General features: G+C 32.7%; 1 protein-coding gene across 4 annotated transcripts in view; it reads left to right on the top strand.

Annotated features, from left to right (window-relative positions):
• The first annotated feature begins 3,717 nt into the window (after positions 1-3,717).
• Positions 3,718-25,443, top strand: part of LOC129795835 (SH3 and multiple ankyrin repeat domains protein 2) — a 61,107-nt gene continuing 39,381 nt past the window's right edge. For all 4 annotated transcript variants that reach the window (XR_008751155.1, XR_008751154.1, XM_055837334.1 and 1 more), the window contains exons 1-2: positions 3,718-4,419; positions 17,354-17,598. Coding sequence is in view for 2 of the 4 variants with exons in the window: in XM_055837334.1 (XP_055693309.1) it covers positions 17,416-17,598 (183 nt within the window). In the remaining 2 variants the exon portion in view is untranslated. The remainder of the gene's footprint in view (positions 4,420-17,353; positions 17,599-25,443) is intronic.

The following is a 25,443-nucleotide window of genomic DNA, read 5'->3' as shown; positions in this document are numbered from 1 at the left end:
ATTCTTGCGGCAAAGAAATTTTAACTTGAGAACAAACAGTTTGGATTTTTTTTGCCTAATGCTTGGAGGTTGAAAAAAAAAGATTCTTGATTCTTACACTTCAATTTACATTTCTTGCGCCCCAAAAAAAGCCAAGTGATGGATTTTTTTCTGCACATCATGGTCTTGACTCATGGTTTTTTAATAGATCGATGGTAAGAACATTAAATTGCTTTTTTCTCATATTGATGTCAAGATTTGCTCTGTTTTTCAAATAAGAATTTTGGTGGCCTCGTGCAGGTAGACGCAGAGCCACATTCTGGATAGTATGACAGGATGACCACCAATGAAGCTTAAATCGATGGAGCAACTGTATATTTTGGCTTCTGATACAATCAGAAACATCGACAACAGGAGCTTAATATAGGTAGCTTATATATTAAATAGAGAACAAGGATGCCGATGGATGTTAAAAAAGTCTTGTGTAGCATATATTGCTAAAATTTTGGACATTTTCTCAAGAAGAATGAAAAAAAAGCCTAAGTATTAAATGAAGCATATGCTTGATGCTCAAGAAGTGGAAAAAAAACAATGATGAAATGGTTTTGTAATTCCGATAATTTTTTTTAAAGATTATTTTAAGTTTATTTTCTTTTTTTTTATAAAGCTTTACATTGAAAATCAGACACTTTGACACTCTAAAATGTGTCTAGTGGTCACAAAGGGTTAACAGTGTTAATCTCTATTTACCATTTAAATCAAAAGGCTAAAAAAACATATCGGAAATATAAGAATTAACACTTTAAGAACTATTGGCTTGACATCAACCCAATCTAACAATTTTGCTTCTAATAATTTATTTTGTCAGTTCTTAACCCTTTAACGACAAATTGGCCGTACTCTTACCAAAATATGAAACATTATAATTTCCCAGTACTTTATCTATTAATTTTCTTCTATGAGAATTCGATCAATTTTCATGACAAACAACGTGATAATACGTTAATTTTGTATTCGAAATAAATTAAAGAAAACCTTTAAGCTTAATGTTTTACGGTCTTTATGTTTCAGAGTGGACACGAAAGGATTGATTATGCTAAAACTTAAGTTTTTTGCGTTGGAAACATTATTTTTGTTCTTGATAGTTATTAGTTGGTGTTCCACTTCGTGGCCAACACCAAGTATTGTAATCGTCGGAAAAACCGACCACCTCAGATCGGGCTCAAACTTAGTATGAGCACGTTTTAGACAACCCACATTCTGAAAATGGTGGTGGAAAAATTTTGATCCGGCCGGCCTGCCGGCCGGCCTGCCGGCCCGGACTCCACATTTTGCCTTATAGCTCAAGAACGGTAACAGATAGAGACTTCCGGTTTGAAGTTTTCTATAGAAATGTGGGTGTAAAATTTCATTTTTTCGCATTTTTAAAATCCAAGATGGCCGCCGTCCGCCATTTTGAAACACCGTCAATCAGTTCCCTTATAGCTAGAGGTCTGAAATTTTAGTATGTTATAGGGCTCAGTGAGACGTTTTCATCAACAATTCATACTTGACAATCGGTCAAGCCGTTTAGCAAATATGGCGGTCTAAAGCAAAAAGTGTTTTTTCGATATAACTTGAGAACGGCTTGATCGATTTTAACCATCTTGGTGTCAAATGAAAGGTATTGGGAAGCCCTACAACTGTCTAGAACATTCCAAGTTCCAAAAACATCCGCAAGAGGCGCTAAAATCAAAAACAAAAATTGCCTAATTTTAAGGGGCAATATCTCCGAATCCCCATCATCGATTTTCTTTAAATTTTGATATGTTGTGGCCTGACTCAATATCTTTCACCAGTCCGAAAATGAAGAAAATCTATGTCGCCGTTTAGAAGATATGGATATTTGAAAAATTCTTGCATTTGAAAAGTTCTAAGCACCATATCTTTTGAACCGCTTGCCCGATTTGACTCAACTTGGTATCAAATTAAAGGTTTCGCAATTATCTACAAGTTTCTAAAACATCAGAAACCTCTAGAACCATTTCTTCAGGACGAAAAGTGCGAAAAACTCTTTTTGTGAAACAAAAATCCGCCATTTTGTGTTCTACGGGTGACCTTGAAAATCACTGAGATATATATCATATTATAGCTTATTTCAGGACCTTTCCAAAACTAGTCACGAAATTTCTGTAGGTGTTATAGAACTAGAGATATGACCATTTTTATGCATCAAATTGCTGAATTTCCCAAAAAAATCAACTTTGCCTACTAATTCTGCTCACAAATAGTATTACATCGCATAAACAAACTTCTATACGTTGTGGGACACCAACTCTTATAACTGGACGCGTTATGATTGACTTCTATATGTGCTCTCAGAGGCCTAATAGGAAGTAAAATTAAATTAATTTAACCTCTTGACGTGCATTGGGTCATACTATGACCCCAAATTGAAACATTATATTTTCCTGAATTTAAATAAATTTGTTAAATTTGCAAAGTTAGAAATGTATTAAATTATCCTACAAGATGCCAAGGAAGACGTTTTGGCAAAGAAAAATGTCTTCTGAGAGCACCTACAGACTTATATCTCAGTAAGATTGCATGTTTCAATGTCTCATGTTGAGATATTCAAGAAAATGCAATGTTTCACGCAATGTTTCATGTCTTCCGCAGAACATGACCCTAGGTTTACGAAAGGGTTTTAAAGCAGCAAAAAAAACGTATGAGGTACACCAGCTAATAAATCTCTAATAAAATAAGTTCAACATTTTTCATTTGTGATTTTTCTTATACAGCTTCATTTATTTGTTAAAACAAAAATGAATTTTTAATGCTCTTCGCTGACCAACAGTGCTTTTTGTGCAGTGTGCGAATAAAAACGATCATGAAATTTTAATTGCTGTTACGATGCTTTAACATGGAGGAATAAATAATGAAAGCGAGTGTTGTTTTTTGACATTTTAATGTTTTATTGCTTGAAAAAAAATTATTTAAAAAATATTTGTCGCTTTTCAAGGAAATGACTCGCATGGCGTTTGAAGTGTTAAGAATTATGTCTTACAGAGAGAGGTCTCGTAGAGGTCTTGCAGAGGTGTTTGACTTGAGAACTTTATGTGAATGCAGGTGAGAGATTCTCATTAGATGCGATTTTCTTTTGTCTCCAGACGATCCTTGAAGCAATTTTCCGCAATGTCTCCATAAATTCAGTTTCAATTTCAATTTTGCCCCAGAGCGAGACGAAACGATACTTTGCACCATTCTTTGTTTTGTGACCTACAACGCATCTCACTTGGACGTGGCCCCTTGGCGTTACATTAGAAAAGAAGGAAAAGAAGCTGAGGAGTACATATTCGGTCCAAGAGATTCATCTCTCTGTGTGCTGAAATGTTTATTTATCTCTTTCATTCCTATATGTGTTTCATGGATCGTACTACCTGTTCACATAATGTTATCTCTCTTCTACATTGTCTTGGAGTACGTCTGCGCGAAAAAGAAGTAATAATAAAGCAAAATCGTTCAAAGGGCCGAAATATTTAAAAGAAATTAAATAATGAATGATAAAAAATTAAGAAATTTAACGGAAATATAAATCCAAGTTCAAATTTCTTTAAAAATTTTTAATCAGATCGTTTTTTGAAAGAATTTCCCAAAAGAATGTTGTATGTTTAGCTACTTGTGTGAGTAGTGCTAAAACGGGACAACACTATAGCGTAAAGAGAGCCAACTTGACACCGTAATATGAAACCGCGGAGAGTGGAATCAGTTTGAGGCGAATGTGCAATGAGTGAGTTTGTATCGTACGTCTAGAAGAATTTTTTTTATACATCAAAAGTGCTTTTATCACCTTTTTTGTTGTTTAAATTGAAAACTGTTCTCTTTTCCTGTCTTGTCCGTTTTTTCACGTGCGAAAAAAATTTAAAAATTGTGCGTGCGTGAAGTCAGGACTGTAAATTTTTGACAGGTTCATCCTGGTCCCAAGTGAAACGTCACTCGGTGAGATTTTTTATGAAAAATCTCACGTTAGAATTGGAAATTTAGCATTCTTCTTTTGAATTAACTTCACCTGGAGACTCGTAAAGTGCCTCATTTTCATCCCGGATACTGCAAAGAAAAAACGGTCCGGTCCGGATTTGTAGGCTTGGTTTAAATTTAAAAAAAAGAAAAAAAGAAAAGTGAAAAGGACTTTCACGGATGATATTTCCGTAAAAGACCGTAAAAGAAGTGTTTTTTTTTAGGAGTAGAAGTGTTTCTTAAGGTGATTAGTGTCTTTTGGTTTAAGAAAAAACCCGTGAAAATAAAAACTTGTTAAATCTGTGCGGAGCAAAGGCCCGAAAGTGTGTCGTATTGGATCTCCTCGTCTTTTTGGATAATTAATTCGAGTGGCACAGCATTTCATCGATTTTTGGCATCGTCAAACGGTCAACGAATGACATAATGGAATACCTTTTTTGTTAGGTACTGTAAACTTTGTTTTTTTTATGTTTACTCTCACATTTTTTTTCTTCTTCTCCGATATTTCTCCGTAAGAAATGGTGGTATTCGCGGATATACAGCAAAATTCTCCTATTATTCAGAATTTACTTAAGCTATTAGCACAAATTTACAAGTACTGATTCACGAGAAGTCGCAGAAAATGTTTTTTTTTGGAAGGGTGGGAGGATGTTTTGGGTGTTGGTGCGATGGTCTCATGCAATGGCGGCAATTTTATCGATCGTCCCTGTTGTATATACATACATATATATGTGGAAAAGGACACCCACCCAGTTTTCTCCTGAACACGGGTGTTTTCTCAATACTCAAACACCCTGTGTGAAAGATTTTTTATACATCCCATAAAAAAGTCCCGGAGAAAAGTGTTGTGGCTAAAAAAAAAAAACACGGACCAAGGTCCTGGCTTGTTAAGGGTTAAATAAAAACCCGCCACGCATTTGGAGTGAAAGTGTTCGTGATAAAAACGGGATGATTTAGGGGAGAAGGCAGCAGAATTCATCAAATATTGATTTTTATTCCTTCAGCTTGAGCCAAAAAGATTCCATTTGATCCTTGGCGGAATACATATAACACCTATATCGTAATATTTAATGATAGACCTTTTCCACGCGGAATTTCCCCCATATTACGGTATAATCCAACAATTTCTTCAAGACGCATTTCTTTCACACACACACTCCAATTAATTATTCGGTTGATTACGTTCAATTAAGTATTGGATTGAATGCAGAACATTTTTGGATGACCCATGAAACGGAGAACCTTGAATTATATTTTTCGAACCGAATGGTGGGCTGAGACACCACTGTGTTAAATGAATAAAAGAACATACCGCCTGTGATTGACAAAGTCACTTATTGTTGAGGAAAATCGATCTCTGAAGATATTTTGGAAGTGGCAGCGAATCAGAAGCAGTAGCTGACCTTTCGGCAATACGAGCTTTCTTTGAAGTTCCATTTGTGCTTGAAAAGCTCTCAACTTTAGGGCGTTGTTGCTCAATATTAAAAATTAAAGTTTTTGTGATTAAATTTTCAATTGTAGTACAATGAAAAGCATTTTCTTGGTGAGAAATGAGTGGAAAAATTTTAGGGGTAAAAATTAGAAATAAGATTAACTCCTTAAGCGACACTTCGTTTAATACGTTAAACACCGGTATAATACTCGGAGTCATTTTCTTGTCGAAAAAGTTAACCCGTCTGACCCATTAATTATTTACAAGTTATTGCAACATAATTGAGACATTTTTATATTTTTCTACAAGAAATTCTTTTTTTTTTAAAGAATTATGTAGGTACGGTTTTATAGGTAAATGTAATTCCTTTTTTGTCTTATTCAGCAAATGTTAATTTTTGTCAGCAAACCTAATTAGTAGTTTCAAAAATGCTTTACCAAAAGAATTCAGTCTAATTCAACGTTTTTTTTTAATCAGCTGTGATTTTAATAATGCTATTTTTATTCCAAAATTTTGGTCAGCAAGTAATGAATTTTGTCAGCAAGTAGTTTCTTTTATTACCAAATTTTATATTTTTTCTTCAATAACTTTTTGTCAGCCAGTAAATGATTTTATCCGAAAATTGTTTATTTTGTCAGCCAATATTTCAACACATATAAATAAGTTTTAGTTTTTTTAAGGAAAAAGAAATAATTTATTGTGTCAGCAAGTAGTATGAAGTTAATTCATTTTGACAGCACAATCCATGTTGTAAGCAAATACTGTTAATTTGTCAGCCAACAATTCTTATGATGAGCAATAAATTATATATAAAAAGGCAGTCTTCTTGACCTTTCCAATCTTCAGGGAATAGTTAATAATTTAAAAAAAAAACTGGGAAAATGGGCCTAATTCAGCGACCAAGAAACTCTTGAAATCTTTAAATTTTGTACTGAAATTTCAAGATTTCAAGCGAATTTCAAGGGTTTCTTGGTCGCTGAATAAGGCCCAATATTTCGTTTTTATGAAATATAATTTTTCACAATTTATCAGCATTTCTATTTTTATTCAGCGAAGGATATCGTTTTGTCAGCAAATATTTAATATTGAAAAAAATTATTAAAAATGTTAATAAATAATTAAAGTCTTTTGAAAAATAAATAAATCAAAGCAAAAAATGTTTTTGTTATTTAACTTTGGAGTTTTTGGCTGAAATAATAAAGGTCGCAGTGAGCTTTAAAGCATACCAAAAATTTCAAACTAAAATTCACATAAGAATTAATTACGTAAACTTTAAACTGTTAGCCCTATTAGGCCCTAGTTCTATCACTCTTATCTAACCTCTTTGCACTAATTTTGCTTATCTTAATTGCATCAAATTGAGAACACCCAAAAATCTAATGTTTCAAAATGAGCTCTTTAATGCAAAAACAATCTACAAGAATTTCTAATAAAGAATAAACTTCTCACACTATTTAGGCCTTAATAATCTAGATTTCATTTTACAAATTAGCCCTCGTTCGTCTCCAAAATTAATGATATTTTCTCTGAAGACTCTTCCCAAGTTGTGGTGGAAAAAGGTTTTCATCTCTCTATCTCCGACTCTTTTTGTTGGTATGTTTTTTTTTTATTCTTTTCTTTTCTTGAATATTAATTCAGTGAATCATGCAAATGGTCATCGAGCCGCGGACTTGGCTGCGGATGGACAGAAAAGAAAAGAAGACGATGAGCTTGTGATACGTTATTTGACCTTCTCGTTTGGTTTCTTATATTTTTTATTTTAACCCGTTTGCTATCATTATTGCGGTAATCGGGAGAATTTGATTCAATTTTCAACGCTGCGTTCCGCCCAGGTGATGATTTTCTAATACAACAGACTTTTCTTCATCACATAACGCCATTCTTATTAGCTAGAATCAATCACTTGGTTGGAAGTCTAGCAAAAACAAGAAATCCCCCCGGAGAAGTTTGAATTTCTCTTGAGATTTCAGACAAATATTTTTTTCTTGCAAAAATTCCTCCTTTTCTTTGCTTACGATTCTCCATCGTTGAATGTTTTTGCTGTCTCGACTGTTAAATTAGTATAGAGCAGCTATAGAGTTCAAGATTAGACAGCAAGTCCCACATGATAATGATGGGGATGTTTTCTCTCTAACATGCAAATTTCAAGACCATGCGCACCACATGTGGGTATATTTTGTTGTTGGATGAAATGGAGAAGAAACAAACAGACGCCCAATGGTTGGTGAAAAGATAAAATCCGGGGTTATTTTGTGTTTAATGAAACTCAATGCTCAGGGTGAGATTGCAAATGACTAGAATTACATGAATTCTAACTCTACCACATCAAATGAGTTGAAATTGGGTGAAAATTACTCCACACAACATGCTATGGGGGAAGTTTTCTTTTCCTTCCAAGAAACCAACATAATAACTGCTTTCTATGCAATGTGCTATGTATGTATGTATGTGAAATTATTCTTGTATGTAACGCTCACTTCCTTTCGTGAATTTTCTTGGCATTTTCCCACAAGAGCATGCTGATGATGGCGTAATGGATTTTTGGGGATTTGGTGGAAAATTTATTTCAAATGAATTTTTCATGGAGATTCCATACCAACTTCCTCCCTGGGGAGAGATATGGATTGCAAGAGGAGAGATAAAGTTTTCAAATTTTGATGCTTCCTGTGAATTTATCATGAACATCATATCCTTTATCCTTCATGCAGTGCAATGAATAATTTGATACGTTTTTTTTTTAATTTTATACATAATTGCAAAAAAAATTGTATAAGCAGAAAAAAATATGAATTATTTTTTTTTTTAAGTAAACCAGCCTTAAAGTCTTGAAACTTAATAAGAAAAAATGCTTATTGGATTAGTTTTATTCGGGGTTTTTGTATTTAAATTTAATTTCTTTTGTAAGATATATTTTCTTGCTTCATTTCTCTGCATTTTCTTTAACATAACGAGTAAGAAAACTAGCTTAAATCTGTTGCTACTCAATACAAAAGCTTTTTAGTATATGTAGTTATGTTCGAAGTTCTTAAAATTTAATTTTTAGTTCTATTCTAATGCGATAGAGCATTTTTCTTTTATTCCCTCATGCTCCAGTGTTGCATTCTCGAGATGAAGAAGAAAAATAAATTATTATTTCATAAGAAAATTAATTCAAAACAAAACTTAAAAAATTAAAAAAAAATGCTTTTAAGGATAGTTTTAAGGCTCCAACAGATGGACGAGAAATTCCTCGTGCGGTGCGGTGCGGCGAGGTTTTCGGCCAATCAGAAGCGAGAGATGGCTCACACACTCTCACCGCACCGTGCGAGAACGTTTTTCGGCCAATCCGAAGCGACGATGGGCCACGAAAACCTCGCCGCGCCGCACCGCACGAGGAAATTCTCGTCCATCTGTTGGAGCCTTTAGTCGCATTCCCTGATTGTGAGACTAAAAATTTTCAAATTTTCATGTCCTTATAGGTAGCTTCTTAAGAAGCTAACTAAATTTATAATCCAAAGAAAACTAACCTAAAATTCCTTCAATAAATCATAACAAGGCCTTAGAATTTGGTTTTTATGAGGCAATCGAAATTAATTTTTATTTCCATTCTAGTAGGTAAATTCTGATATGAAACTGAGCACTTCTCTCGAATTTTTTGAGAAGATATTTCTGTGATATTTTTGTGCAGGAAAAACCCAAAAAGAAAACTAATTGTTAGATGAAAAGTATAAAAATTGTTTCATAAATAACGTAGAAAAATTGCATATCATATTAGAATCAAGGCACAGAAATACATAAATTGTTTTATTTTGCTTCATGTCTTCTTCATTGTTTTTGACGTCTTAACATTGATCCTTGGGATCAAATAAGGATTAAATACAGGCTATACTTTGAATCAATTTGCATAGGATTTTGTTCCATAATTTTTTATGTTAATTAAAAAGTCCTTTTGATTAATTTTTTTGATCATTCTAAGTGAAAAATCCCTGAAAACTCTATTTTGTATTTAACACCGCACTATCTATATGGAAATATTTATTGTCAATTTTTCCGCAGAGTTTATTAAGCTATAGTTTTATTATTTTGCGGTTTTTACGCAGAAATATCTAAGAATGAAAAACAAAATACATTCTGAGGAATTTGCGGAATTTAATTAATTTAAAATGCTCTCAAAAACACCAGCTTATCTCACAATATTCTCTGAATCATTTTCTGTGGTATTTTATCAAAATAAAATATACAATATATATGTATATATCCGCTGAGTAAATACAAAACTAATCCTCATTCAACAGAGTTTCTTTTTTTTTACAATTTTTGCTTAGTAGATTTTTATTATCATGAATCATTCTCAGAATTATCGATAAAAGTATTTGTTTACCTACATCTACCTGATATCTTACTCACTAAAGGTGACTTCAAGAAATCAATAGAAAATCCACACAAAGAATAAAACTTTCCTTCAACAATATCACGTAAATAAATCAGTAAATTGGTGGGTTATAATCTCTTTTTTTTTTCCTTCCACCGTGCTGAACTACGCGCGCTGGATTGAAAAGACAAGACATATGATGTATTTTTAGTGAGAAATAAAATGTGGTTAAATTGTTGTATTACTCTGCATTATGATTATGCAAGATTGAACCACATTTGAAATTCAATTTATGTGCGCGGCAGTTTTTTTTTGCTCACACTCCATTCATATGAAAATGTGTGTGCATATTACGGCGTTCACCATAGAAGACGGTGTGATGTTGGAGTGTCTCAAAGGCAATTTCTTGGCACTAAGAAACTTGTTTTCCACACAGATTATTTTATTTATTTTATGGTCATTTCTTCGCCCATTATATACCGTTGTCCCCAACTATGATTAGTATCTAATTAGGCCTCTAAATGTCTCCTCTCTACCTGCAATTTTTGCACGGTGCACTTTGCCGTACAGTAAAGGTCATTCCTTCCTGCAGTTTTAAGCATCATTTTTGAATTCTTTCAGCGGTGTCCCCAATTTTCCTGCAGTCACACAAGGTTTTTCTTTTAATTCAATTACCGACATTACAGTGTATAGAGTTCAGAGCACTCGGTCAGCTCTCACAGCACTATTAAAACAGCAACAACATGCGGAGAGGAAAATGCGAAAAATACAACACGACCAGGGCAGTTAGATGGACGTTTGAACAGAGTTTTCGCGGACTTTTCCTGCTAAATGTTTCACAATTCAATTTAGAACGTGTTACTGTCGTAAAATAATAGTTGAAAGGAAAGGTATACTAAATGCCAGCTAATAAATCGTGGAAGAATTTCAAAATAATTTACTGACTCTATGAGATCATTCTTTTTATTATTAGAAAATGATTTAGTGCCAGTTTTGCTTGACAACACAAATTTCATACTAGATGGCGGTGTATTAGCTAAAGGCCCTCTGGTGGGGAAATTAAAATTGGGTTCTTGGTACTGTTTTATTATTTAATTAACCCATTTCCCCTTTGGGAATAAATGCACTCATGTTGGAACACCCTGTCAAAAGGGTTCAATCTGATAAAAATAAATCACTTACAACGTATACATTGAAGCATGGAAAAATGAATAAGTAAATTACTATGCACTTATTTAATGTAGCATGTGTGCAGGTTCTCATAAAGTATCATGCGAATTTTCCTCATTAACCCATTTACAACGGGTGTTCCATTTTAAATACATTTTAGATGAATTTTAAAAATGATTTTTCTTTCTATAAAATTTATTTTATTTTATTTTATTTCCGTATTATACTATAATCAATTTAATTCCCAAAAAAAATCAGTCTACTATAAAAAATGTTGAATTTTTAAATGATTAAAAATCTGTCTTAATTTTTAAACAAAACTGCTTGAACGATTTTTCATGAAAATCGTAAGAGCAGCATTTGTTAGACAAGTATATTTTTTATCATTTAAATTAGTTTTATTTAAGAGTTTCAACGTTAAATTTCATAATTTTCCCAATTTTCTTTTGAGATTTTTCTTACAAAATTCATAACCTGAAATTTCTTAAAATTCTTGATAATTTATCAACTTTATTTTCATCGAAAACTCGTTGTTAGGGTTCCTTTTGTTATTATTATTTTGTTCTAGAAAACTAATATTCTTGAATATTTTTTTAACTGTATTAAATAGTTTTAAGAGGTGGCAGAAATGGGTTCAATCGATTGATTCTAACGTAAATTATTAAGTAGAATTGAATAAGTTATGAAAGGACTTTCTCGTTGATGTGTTTGCATTATTATCTTCTTATTAATTTATCATTGATTGAAACTAGATTACATTTTGTTATAGACTAGTTAAGGGCTTATAGCAGAGAGCTTTTACACTATATATGAATATTTTGCACAGGAGCATTGATTACATTCTTCAATTTTTTCCAATAATAAATGGAACTTTTTGATAAATGAATTCTCCACCTCGTTTGCTTGCCTTTTTCGTAAATTGCATGGCAAATGGGAGAAAGAACATAATTTTAGCTATATACGTACCAACAACATAATCCCCAAAGGCAGCAAAGAGCGACACTTAGCTATGCCATAACTAATGCTCTCTCCGAGCAAATACATCATATAGTGAGGGCTTCTATGTGCAACTTTTAACCTCATTTCCCGTACAATTACTCAGCTCTTGGGGTTTTTCCGTAGTACCAGACACCAATGGCTCTCAAATGCTCCTGCTGGCATGGTTGAAATTAATTTTTTCATATAGCGGAGAGCACCAGCTGAAGAAGTTAAGGCGAAGAAAGAAAAATATAACATAAAGCAAAAGAGGTGTGCGTCTATCCTGGGTGAGAGAAATCAATGAGGACGTTGCCATGACAATATCTCGTCCATGTCGGGATTCGGCGTCGCAAACCGTGACTTCTGGTCCTCGAAAGGAAACATCCATCACTCATCCTCGAAGTCCTCGGTACTCGAGCTTCCAACGCACTTTTTTTTTCATCGCATTTTGTTTACCAAACAAGAAGCAATAGAAGCTTCTCCCTGGAGCCATACACTTGAGCACAATATTTTTTTTTCTCTCCAAAGAGACACGACGCGCATATCCAACGCAAGTTTTTCTGGGGGCTCGCAAGAGGGAAATGCAGTGGTTGTGTGAGATAATAGGCAACAACGAGCAATTTATCTAAAGATATCAGATACACAAACATTCATCACAGATTACATTAATTGGAGACAAAGAAGCTTTGACTCAGAGAATGAGATGAGAGAGAGAGATGTCTGGAGGAAAGTTTCTTTTTCTCTAAATGTGGGTCTGTTTTCCGGGAAATTCTTGTAAAGGCGGATTATTGGGATTTTCTTGTTCTTCTTTGGGAAATTCTCTTTTAGATTTGTACCACTTTCTATTGCCTTTAGTTTTTTTTATCTGTTTAATAAATATGATGAGGCCAGACTTACAATATAAGAAAATGAATGAAGCATATGCTTATGAAACAAAAGAATTATTCTTATATTAAAAATTATTTATATCTTTTGAATATCTTTTTTGGATCAGGTATAATTGTTTTCCCAGATTGAAAAAAAAAAGATAATGATAATATCATACTTTAATTATACTCAAACTCATAAAGCATATGCGCATGAAGCATTTTTATTTCTTTTTAAAGCAGATTTTTTTCAGTACTTCTACTATAACTTCAAAAATATTTTGTTTTTTTTTTTAAATAAATGAAGATACTGATACAAAATGTCATGAAGCATACACAGATGGAGCATATGCATATTTAAATATTTGTTTTTAAAATCTTCAATTTAATATTCAATCACAGAAATCATATCTTGGTTAATAAACGTAAAAAATCGTCATAACATAAATGAATGAAGCATAAGTTCATAAAGCATTAAAACGATTGCAGAAATTAAAATTTATTTCAAATAAATGTTTTAACAAATGCGATTTTTTAAAGGATTCTTTCGAAGATTATATTTAAATTTCTTGTTGAATTTCTTTCTTCTTTGTTATTAACTAAAAAAAATAATATAAAATCCTATGAAGCATATACACCTGAAGCATCTACATAAAAACCCTATCTAAAAAATTATTTTAGAATTTCAATAGACTTTCTTTGAATGACAAGATTTTACTGGTTCTTCTTGTTGTAGAAAATTGTTTAATTATGAAGAAATTAGAAATTTAATATTAATTAAAATTTAGTATAAAGAAGAAGCTTTATGCCTACTTCAATAAAGTTCTATATATTTTGGTTTTAGCTCAAAGTTCAAAGCTTTCACCAATTATAATGCCATTCACTGTCTTTGCTCTCTTGCTCACAATATATGGGCTGTAATAAGTGATCTCACCTAATACTTGTTACAAATTTAATATTACTTTGTAATGAAATTGTCGGTTACCATGGGTTTGTGTCATTACCCAAAAAAGAGCCCTTCTAAAGCACTTCACATTACAATTCTCGCTCCATCTAAAAAGCATCATCAGACTCATCTCAAATACAATTCCCACAATATTTCTCAACTCATCGCATTAATTGAGAGTATTATATTGGTGTTGAATTAAGTACCTTTTCATAATCTTTTGAGACCAAAGTGTTGATGAATAAAAACGGCCTGCAGAGCTACCAAAGCGACACCCAATGTGAATTAAAGTATCACAAGCTTTGGGAAACAAAAAAACTTACTCAATGCCTGAGACCACGGGCCATAAAACACTCCCGTGAATTAATTTCTGGACATTGCAACAGTTCGGACGAGCACCTGAGAAAAAATTCCATCGATAATAAAATTCAGTGCTTGGGTGTTCGTCCAATTTTCTCACCATCCATCTCTTTTGCATACAAATACCACCGCACGCAGAGTCAAAAAGCTCTCGCGCCAGGTGGGAGGACGTGAAAATGTATGTAGATGAAAGACAACTAGCGACGACGATGAAGAAAAAAAAAGTGAGAGAGACCCTGAAAGTCAAGGAAAGTCACTAAAAGCCAATATTTATCGTTGATCTCCATGGAAGTAATTGACAAAAAGATCTCTCGATGGGTTTCCTCCTTCGACACGCGGTTTATTTGTTTGACCTCTATGGCACCATCTCTGTGCTACATTTCGCGTGTCGCCAATGATAGTATATCAAGCACTATATTAATTCTTGATTTTTTTTGGTATTGTACCTGCTGCTCCTCCTATCTAATCCACCTTTTACAGCCCCATTGTTGACGCGATCTCCGCACCTGTTCGCGGGGCTGATTTATTTAATGTTCAACAGCAGAGAAAAAAAAATCGTGCGTGTCTGATGTGACATTGAGATCGTCTCCGAATAAGTTGATTTTTTTTCTGGCTGGGAGTGTGCAAAAAACCAAACTTCCTAAATTGGTACGTCTCATGCAAATACAAACCATATCAATTCGCCACCATGTGACATTTCTGCCCCCGGTGTTGTACCCGGTCAATCATGGAAAATTCGTTTTGCTCCATTCAATTGGCGCAATTATAGTTCTGTGACTTTTGTCGCTTTTGTTACATCTCGCGAAATTCCGCTCCTCGCGTGTCCCACAAATTCCCAAGGACAAAATTGACCTCATCAAGCGAAATTGGTGTTTATCTACCGAATGCCTCCACAGTTCCTCTCCACCGCAATCATGCTCTATATATTTTCTCTACTACTATTACCATTTCCAAAGCGCTGTCACTTTGTGCTCCCTCGCATAAAAAGCCAAAATGAGGAAGTGGCCAATTTGTGTTTATTTCGAGGCTCAGGAAAAAGTTTCACGACATAAGCTAAAGCTGAGTTTTTCCACACACACACAATGACTGATTGAGTTCCATTGTTTGGGGGAAAGGAAAAGAAGGATTTCCGTCCGTTGATTTTCACACTAAAGAAAAAATTCCCTCATCTTGTGAGAGAAAATCTCAATCAGGGATAAATTGTCTCCTCTTCACAATTGCAGGAGTGAATCAATTTTATTTTTGATGAAGCTTCGTAAATGTTCGTTAAGCTTTATCAAAGGGAATTGAGATTCTAGTAGAAATGAAGATTTTCCTTCAATAGAAGTTTATGTTCTTCTGTATTGGAAAATTTCTCATACACAGTCTTGTAGAAATAGAAACAAAGAAAAATAAGAAATTTGCCGAAGAATCTTTCCATTTACCATTGGGATCAGCTGAAAAAATTCTCTGAGAATTTGCAAGAAAAAAATTAAACAATAACGTCAATATTGTGCCTTTTGTTATAATACTACATACCGAGAACCAGAAAAGAATCAGAAATCACTTATTCTTAGACTTGTTAGTTGAGTTTTTAAGAGTTCTTTATGCTTAATTTATTAAATTGAAAAAAATATAATACTGATGACGTCATTGTTTGTATTTTTAATCAGGTTTTTGCTAAATTTTCTCGTCTAATTTCAGTTTTTTTTTGTAACCCCCCTTACCTACCCCCCCATAACCCAGTCTTAAGCTGTCTAATTTCAGTGAAAAACACTGAATGTCTTTCTGAAGATTTTTTATCTTTTTCAAATAAGAAGTTTTCTCATGCAGAAACGAATAAAATCCTTTATTGTTGATGTAATATCGTAATTCTGTATTTATTACAAATAATCTAAAAACTTTGAATCAAAATTAGATTTTCTGGTTATTTTTCAAATTACAATATTCTGTGGATTTTTTTTAGAAAATGTTCTGAATGTTTTCTAAATATTCTGAATACTTTCCAAAAAATCGTAATAAATTCATCTGAACTAAAAAAAATGATTCAAAACTTTAAAACTTTTTAAAATTAAAAATAATTCTCTAAAATAAAACACTTTCAATACTAAAAATTGAATTTTTCCTTGTATCAAGACAATAAATTGTCTTTTTCTCATAAGTTTCTTATCCACCTGTTTGTCCATTTTTAGCTCCATCCAGCTCCCCTTCCATTGACCTGTAGTTCCCCTTGTATGTTAAAAAAAAAATATTTAAATTAGCTGTAGAATAATTTGTCTGATGAAAAGTCAACCAATTAATCCACAACGGCTTCTCCTTGCAAACATATGAGAAATATTAAAATTCAGAAAAAATACATATATTGAGATTACAATTGGTGGATTAATTATGTTGGGAGAATAGGGAAGGGGGGTACATGCTAAAAAAAAGCTTACAGGTTTGACATTTAATTGACTACGGAGGTGAGATAACAAAAAAATCGATCAAAGAACAACCATCGCGGCGATCTAAAAGGTGATATTTAAATATAGAAGGAGGGGGTTTGAATGTGTAATGACCAGAAAAAAGGAACATTAGATGCCCATAAAAACACGTGAGACTTTTTGCGAGGTGCTCAGTGACATTTATGATGTCACCTCTTTTAGACGAATAATTCCCTAATGTTGTTGATTTTAGCATCGGGTTCAGAGATTACGACAGGTGGTTGGCTTAATTTTATGAACTCTAACTAGTGATTTGTGGCTTTTTTTTGTTAGGATAAAGTCTGTCTCTTTAATATTCAGTCAATTAAAAATTGCTAAATTAATTAATTTATTAGGGAAAATCTTTGGAAAAATAGCCGCTTGGTTGGAAAATATTGTAGCTTTGTCAATTATTTATTTCCTTGAATAAAATGAAGATATTAAGCTTAGAATTTATTATTTTGATATTTATAAAAGACGGGGTATTTAATTAATAAAATAATACAAATGTAAATTTGCAGTAGATCTTGAATATTTTTGCAAAAGGTTTTTCCAATTTATTCAAAGAAAAAAATTATATTAGTTACTCTTTAAACATTCAGCGACGTTTCAACGGATTTTTTTCAAATGTTTCTGAATAATGAGAATTATTGCTTTGTCCAATATTTATTCAGAATAAAACCCATAAGAAAAAAATTGAAAAACAAGGAAAAATCTGGGAAAGATAACAAATTATCTTATTAATGAAAATGTTTATAAAAAATTTTAGAAACAATAAAAAATAATTAAAATAAATTATAAAATAATAATTTTTATTTTTCTTTCTCATTTTAGGCCATCAAACAATTCAATGAAGACACCGAAGGATTAGCAAAGCTGTAGTGTGCAAGAGAACCATGGATCCTGGAGGATTCGTAGTTGACGATGACCCACCACCACCTGGATCACCAGAGCCACGCGATGGATGGCTCCTGGTTCGCATCCACGTGCCCGAACTCAATGTATCCAAATGTCTCCAATTCCCCTCAGATCGGTTGGTGTGGAATGTGAAGCAGCAGGTTCTGGCATCTCTTCCAAAGGTAAGACCATATTCCCATTTCTTCTCTCTCTTAGCGAAAAACTTCCTCTACAAATGGAAAATTAAGAGAAAAAAAAACACTGACCACAGCAATGGAAGTGAATTGTCGTGGGGCAAGAAGTCTTCTCTCTCTCTGTCTCACGAAGTATTTCTTCCATGGATTTTAGGCAGATGAAAGCCAAGAAAGCCCTGTTGTGGTAAGTGCGGGTATATTTCTTCCTCACTCGCACTATCGTACCACTAAATCATCCCGGCAATTTCGTCTGTCCGCCTCGTCAATGTGTCTCGATGTAGAGTTGTCTGGCCCATAGATGGAAGTTGCTCATATATTAATTTGTAAAACATAAAATGATGATCAAAAAATTGAGTGGTCACTCGATGAGATAATATTCAATTAGAGTTGGAAAGTGAATTTTGCGATCATAAATTACTTTGAGATCTCTACGAGGGGATATGTTCATAAAATTCTCTCCACAAATGGCACAAACTTTGGGTAAAATATCCTCACTGGAAGAACACTTGGCTAAGTCAAATTGTTGAATGATGAAAAGGTTAATTGTTTCCCATTTGATTGGATCATTTTGGTCACATTTAGATTATTCTACAGGCACATTTTAATGGGTTTTTTCAAATTTTATTATTGATATTTTATTGACATTTTTAAAATAATATTGTTGCGATACTTAATGGAGCAATTAAAAAGTCTATTTTTGGTTAAAGTTTGAAGGCATTTCTGTATCGTGAAGTGAGGAAAAAATCCCAAGAGATGTCGGTAGTTGTTATAATTAAAATTGGTGTTTATCTTATGAACCTTTTATACGTTTCTTTAAAGGAATTAAGTAAAAGAAAAATCGGAATAGTTCGTCTATTCATTGCTAATTTAGATGTATTGGTTTTGTCAAGTCTAATGAAGAATTTAAAAATAAAAGAATTGAGTCAAAATATTTCTGAGGATCGTCAGAAAAAAAAAAACGTCAAAACAATGAATTTTATGCTCTTTGTACGTTTTATTACAATTTCGCGCATTTTCTTTACATTTTCGTGTTTTTTATGTTTAATTTTGCAAATTTTCTTTGGAAATTTTTTCAATTTTTTCCATTTTATTGCCATTTTCGTGTTTTGAACACTTTTCAACGATTTTAATGCTATTTCACATTTTTTCGGGTTTTTTGTACATTTTTTGTGCTACTTTATGTAATTTAACTGACATTTTCACATTTTAATTGCATTTTGTGCATTTTATTGAATTTTGTGCATAGCTTTTGCATTGTACGATTTTTGAAAATTTATTTTTCGTGTATTTTATTCAAAATTCTTTGCGTTTTTAGTACGATTTTGTACGTTTTTTTTGCGCAGTTTTTTACGTTTTTATTGAACTTTTTCCTTTAATCTGCGTTATAATTTTAATTTTAATAAAGAAAGCAATTCGAAAAACGAAAGCAAGGGAGACACCCTCGTTTTTTTTTTTTTAAATTTCTGATGAAGTTGAGAATATCCGATTTTTTTTATCTAAAAATTAGAACTATAAAGTAGATCTAAAATTCTCAAAAGAATATTTAAAAAACCTAACGTAAGAAAATGCATTGTATTCATTAGAAAACATAAGAAGACGAGGAAATGACTGAGAGAATGATCATCGCATTAAAATTTTGATGATAATTGCATTTGGGAAGTCAGCATGGAGTTAAAGTAAACTTGAGGAATTCTCGTAATTTTGCGCACTTCCTCGTTCACGTCACTTTTCAAAAATTTAAACACATCGTAAAATTCTCTAATAGCTATCGTAAACATTAATTAAATTATTAATTGAATTTTCTTGTGCGAGACGTTCATAAAAAAATAAAAGAAAAAACTTAGAGAAGTGCTCTGTGCTATATACAATGCATACCTACATATATAGCTTCCTGAACTGCTTTTTTTGCGAAGGTGGCCCACAATTTTTTGAGAATATCGTGGTGGATCAAGTTGAAAAAAAAAAAAGAATGCTCAGCATGTGATAAATAATATCGATTTATTGGCAATCGTACACCATCTTGGCAGGAGATTTTCAAGGAATTTCCACATTTATGGTCTTCAATCTATAGTGTTTGGGTGGGTAAAGATAAACTGGCGCTATCGCAACTCTGACGCCCTCTTGGGATTTTTGTATTTTACCAGAGTCGCGAAGGCTCTCACTGGGTGCTCTTCTCATTTCTCTTTTTATATTTTCTTTTTTATTTCTTCTCCATACCGAGCCAATTGACACAGAATGAGGGTAAATTAAATTGCCGCAATTGGATGTTGGATGTGTGTGAGAAGAAAAAAAATTGAATTTTGTCCATTCCATTTGCTCCAGAGAGTGTTGTGGAAAAGATTTCGCTTGTCAATGAAAGTAAATTCCATCGAATTGCTTTCAACAGCCGTGTATCTCCTTCGGTCTTTTATCTTATCGAACCACTTTTTGACCATTGTGAACACACGCATTTTAGCGCAATCGCGAACCCCAAAAAGATTGACAATCTGCCGAAAAAAAAATTGATTATCAAATCTTATTTGGGGCGTAAACGCGACGAAATCTCGTGTGGAAATGTGAGGAAATATTCTTTTTTTTTTCTTCTCTGTGGAAGATCATGCGGAAAATGTTCTTTCGCTTAAATCACTTTTCTTCAATGAAATAAATTTCGTATATCTTAAATCCAACAATTTTCTTCTTCACACAATTAATTTGCAATGCACATAATTTTGAGCAAGAATACATTAAATTTTTTATTCATACATATAGGCACCATAGGTACACACCGTGGGCAAACATTTATTTCTCTTTCATTCTCTGCTACTCTATTTCACTTGTGTAAATGCGTTCTTTGTGAGTAATTTCTGTATTTACACAACTTGCTGAATATGTTATTTTTCGAGAGTATTTTTCTTCTCCTCCAACATCCTCCATTTCCAAAAATTTTTCTTTGGCTTTGGAAAATTCAACAATGGTTCGTACCAAGAGACAGAGAGAGCGACTTTGGGTAAAATGTTATGTGATGAGAAGTGCCTCAAGTAGCTTTGAGTGACTTTCTTATCGCACCTCTATACCTCCCGGGATGGATATGAATTAATTACAATCATAAATTTTCACGATTATATTCACAACCAGCTCAAGACAAACCCCCCTAATTCAGCACACACTTAACAAACCCACGATAAGGCAAATTTAGAAGCATCATTTCTGGAGACAAACTCATTGATTTTGCCCCGCTAGCACGTGGGCGTAGAATTGTTTTAGTCCACTGCAAAAGGTCACCTTATAGACTAAATGTTTAGTAAATTACTTTAAGTGATGTATAATCTCGGAAGCTTTTTTTCTCGCCATTAATTAGCATTTATTTTGTCTGGCGACGTGATATTTTAGCACACAGAAGTAAAAAGAAAATGCGAAATTAAATGTTCTTTGAGGAAGAACAATTAGAACTCATTTAGTGCATTTTGTGTTGAAATTAATGCAATTTACCTTACTCATCATTTAGTTTGAATTGTAAGAAAAAAGTGTAAGATGTAAAGCATAAGCCGTAAAACGTAAGCAGTAGAGACTATGTAGGTATATAATACCTGTAATTGTAAGAATTGGAGAGCTTGTAGTTAAACGTTAGAAACTGAATGAATGAGGATAGTATGACTTCAATAATACAACATAAGCAGTAGAACAAACGTAGGGCGTAAATACAACAGAGCGTAAATAGTAAAACGTGAGAAATTATTTAGACGTCAGCACTGAAACGTATATAAATGTATGTAAATATGTACATGTACAATAAAATTTAAGCAATATGGCGTAAATGAGAAGAAGTAAGACATAATTAACGTAAAAAATAGGCATAATCATAAATCAACATCAATGAAGCGTAAAAAAACAAATTAACTAAAATAAACAAAAAAAATGTGTGGTTTTATTATATTTTACACAACTACTAAAACGTAAAAAAATGCAACATAACCTTATTTTACAGTGAAAAATTATTTCCTTTTCATATTGGTATTCTATCCATTAGTGTAAGTTACGCACGAACTAAAAAATTTCTGTATTGCACAAAACGAATCAAAATATTGAGAAGAAAAAATTCAATAAATTTTTCTTGGCGTAAAAAAACATAACCTCACATTTTCTTAATTCTTTACATGGAATAGCTTTTGCGTTCCACATCCATACAAATTTATTTCTTTATATAGCCTAAATATGATTGCAATTGATTTTTTTTTACATTTTCTTTTCCGCTCAAAAAGCTCTTCTAAAAATATCCACAAAACACACATAAATCGTGCGTATTTAAATGGTATTAAAAGACATTAAAAGCTCCAGCTCATTAGGCTTAATTTTGCTTATCTTGATTAACTATTCAAAAAGCTACTCCAAAATTTTGACAACACATAAAACGACTGAATTGATATACAATTCCCACTTGATAGTGGCGATATCTTTATTATTCTCCGCATGTGTGCTGAATCAATTGTTTCAGCATATTGTTGTGGGCAAAATGACTTTGTGTAAAAGCAAATTAAAACGATCTCTTATCAACCACCAATCTCACATTCTGTTTATTCTATTTATTTCTCACTCGAGATTTGTTCGCAAAAGCAATTAAAATCACACTTGTTGGTCGCCTTTTTTTGAGCTGCAAGGAAAAATATGTTTATAAAGTGCTTTATTTGCGTTTTTCTCAATCAAATTGAAATTCTCTGTTGAATTAAGACGGTTAAATAAATAGTGTTGATTGTAAAAGGGGAAGATATCTCAAAGACACGTGCCTTGAAATTAAGAATTCAATTTGAGCGGAGAAATGCTCTAAGAAAGGGTTATTGAGAAAGCTTTCTCGGGGAAGCTTTTGGAGAAATAATCTTGTAAATTAAGTTAAAAGGTTAGTTCCCGTTTAATGGTAAAAGCTTTTTAGATCGGGTACACAATGATTAGTTGGATACGAAAATTTATACTCTTCTATATGTAAAAATGCCCTCACGTTGTTTATCCCAAAAGCCCCCTATTACTTCTCCAAAAAAAAGAAGAACAAGGTGGTTGAAAGGTCATGTTTAGAAGATGTTTTTTATAACTATTTTTAATTGTTCAGAATGAACGTTTGCTCATCAAATGTCCCAAGAAAACCTTACCCTATTCACCCCGTTAAATACCGTGTATCTTAAGTATAAATTTCTGCATTTTTAATGTGCAAATAATAAAAAATAAATAAATAAATTCAATAAATTGTGCTATATAAGATAAGTTTAATGCAAATGCTGCTAAATTGTCGTCCAACCTCGCATTAAGTACACGTCAAATAATTCACTCTGTCTGGGATATCTTGACCAAATCGGAAATGTTTTTATACTTCTGAGAAAATATCTACTTTTTGCATACATTGTCTTAGTTTTCTCCAGAAATGTGCGTGGGCGAAAGTGCCCGTCCTTGTTGGGGGTAATACGTTGCATTCAATACAAATAAAAAACTAAAAAAAAAAATAGATAAAATGTCTCTTGCAGTGACAAAGCACCACAAAAAGGCTTCGAGTTTTTTTCTTTTCTTTTTACAAACCCAACTTCCTGTGAGGTGGAAGGAAATATATATCAACCAATTGAAATTACCTCGATTCATTGATTTTTGTGGGAAAAAGAATTCTTTTGCGTTCTCAGAGATATTTTTTTTGTTGTATTTAGAAGCAAAAAAAAAGCGCCATAAAAGAATTACCAGTCATTGAAAAGTTGAGCTGCCCGTAAATTTTAAGTGTCTTTTGTAGCAGCAGCGAAAACAAAAATGCTTGGGAGTCACTGCAAAAGTACATTTATGGAATTTCGATCTCCTGGGTATTTTTTTATTATTGTTTTCTTACTCCTTCATTCACGATTATTTAATTAATAAGAGACTTTTTTTTATTTTCTTACGATATTTTTCTTTTTTCTTGTATTCGGCACCAACAACATCAACGTATTTTCTGTCGTGCACACTGTTGAACTTTTGCTGCAATATTGTTGCTCTCACCACAAATAAATACACAACAACAATAACATTCCACATGACAAAAAAATTGTATAAAAAATTCACGAAAAAATGTGCTTCAGGTTGCTTTTTGGTTTCGGGTAGGTGGTAAAAGCTTTCTTCACAATTCTTTACATGCTTGATGAACAAAAAGTTTTTGTTTTATTTTGCTAAAATATGTTTAAGAATACATCTAAAAGCCATCTCACGAGCATGTCGAAAATATTTGTTGGTCTCACTCCCCATTTATTCAACCTTCATGGCAATATGTTTATCAATTTGCAAATTTTTTTTTCATTCTCATGGAAATGTTATTCATTGTTTCATTGCTCCCTTAACACCTCATCTTTGAGTTCTTTACGCATTTTTTATTGCTTTATTTATCGTATAAATATTTTCTTATTTCATGTCTCTTTTGAAAGGACAAATAAGTGTTTTAATGTTCAAAAGAAAAATGTTCTGAGGAAAATATTATGCAAATAATTAAGATAAGAAGGTTAATGTTTTGCACATTTAACTTTGATTTTAATTTTGCATCAGATGCATATGCTCATAGGTGAATCAAATTCCCTCCGTTTGTCTAATTTATTGGATGAAATGTACGAAATTAATACAAAACGTACCTGCTCAATGTTTAGGAATACTTTACTATCAACTATTTAATATTCTGAATACAATATGCAAAGAAAATTGCTTGGAGAATCGTCAATTGATCCAAAACTTATAGAAAAGCATAAGCTTCTATATGTAGCAGAGCAAATGCTCTTTACATTCACTGAGCGCCAAAAGAGAATCAAATGATGCGTTAAATGTTCTTCACACACCGCTATTTAATTAAAAAAACAAACTTTTTTTTATGATTTATTAGGTGGTTTGTTCAATTTCAATGGAATTTTTATTATTTTTATGCCAGTCACATCATGGAATTAAACCATCTGTGGGGATTTTAGAGTATTACTGACCAATTTAGGTGACTTCTTTGGTTTCTCGTTTCACTCTTTTTCTTTTATTTCCGTCGACAAGATCTTTGCTTCTTACTGTGTGTAAAGAATATTCTCAAAAGTAGCGTGTTTGCTAGTAATCTAATTCTATGTGTAACCATGTAAAATTGCATTTAAGGGCTTTCTTGTGAATTGCTGAAGCTCAACTAATTTGCAATTCTGGGTCTTCACACGCGTTGATTGCTATTGGTGATAAAACCTCGTCACCTTTTGCCATTGTTGACGAACAAATCAATTAATATGTTGAGCAGTGGGATGCAGTGACAAAATCATTCAAGCTGTAATGAGAATGTGGAACAATGTCAAAAGCGCAGTATCTTTTACCAATCAATGCAACAAGAAGAAACAAGCAAAATGTAGAGCAAAAGACGCAAAATCCGAGTTGTTTTTGGGATGGAAATTACTTTGCGCCCACAATTTTTGCATAAAATTTCCAATGAATGACATGAAAAAAAAAGTATGTAAATGGGTGGTGTTATTGTCATACAGATCTGTAGAGAGAGATACATTATACACGTCTCCGTGTCAAAATATTGTGATTTTTTGGGCGTATCAAATAGGATTTTCCTCCTGACATGCGGTTACAAACTCCATTGATATGCAACAAACTCATTTTCATTTCAAATTCAATGGATGAATAATTAAAATTGCACAGAAATACTCCCACGCATATGCTCAAGCAGTGTTTCATTTCGTATATTATTGCATTTCGCCAAGTGTCATAGAGCATTATACCATGGATAGCTCAGAGAGGACTGAAAGATACCCAAAGGGGTGGATAAGTAAGGAAAATTTGAGTTGTCATGGGTTGTTTAAGAGAAAGAAAAAATTTAAGAGAATAAAAAACTAATAT

This window comes from Lutzomyia longipalpis, chromosome 4 (assembly GCF_024334085.1).
Source record: "Lutzomyia longipalpis isolate SR_M1_2022 chromosome 4, ASM2433408v1".
In the NCBI taxonomy this organism is placed as follows: domain Eukaryota; kingdom Metazoa; phylum Arthropoda; class Insecta; order Diptera; family Psychodidae; genus Lutzomyia; species Lutzomyia longipalpis.
The sequence above is the reverse complement of the archived record's forward strand: the minus strand, read 5'-3'. Positions and strand labels throughout refer to the sequence as shown.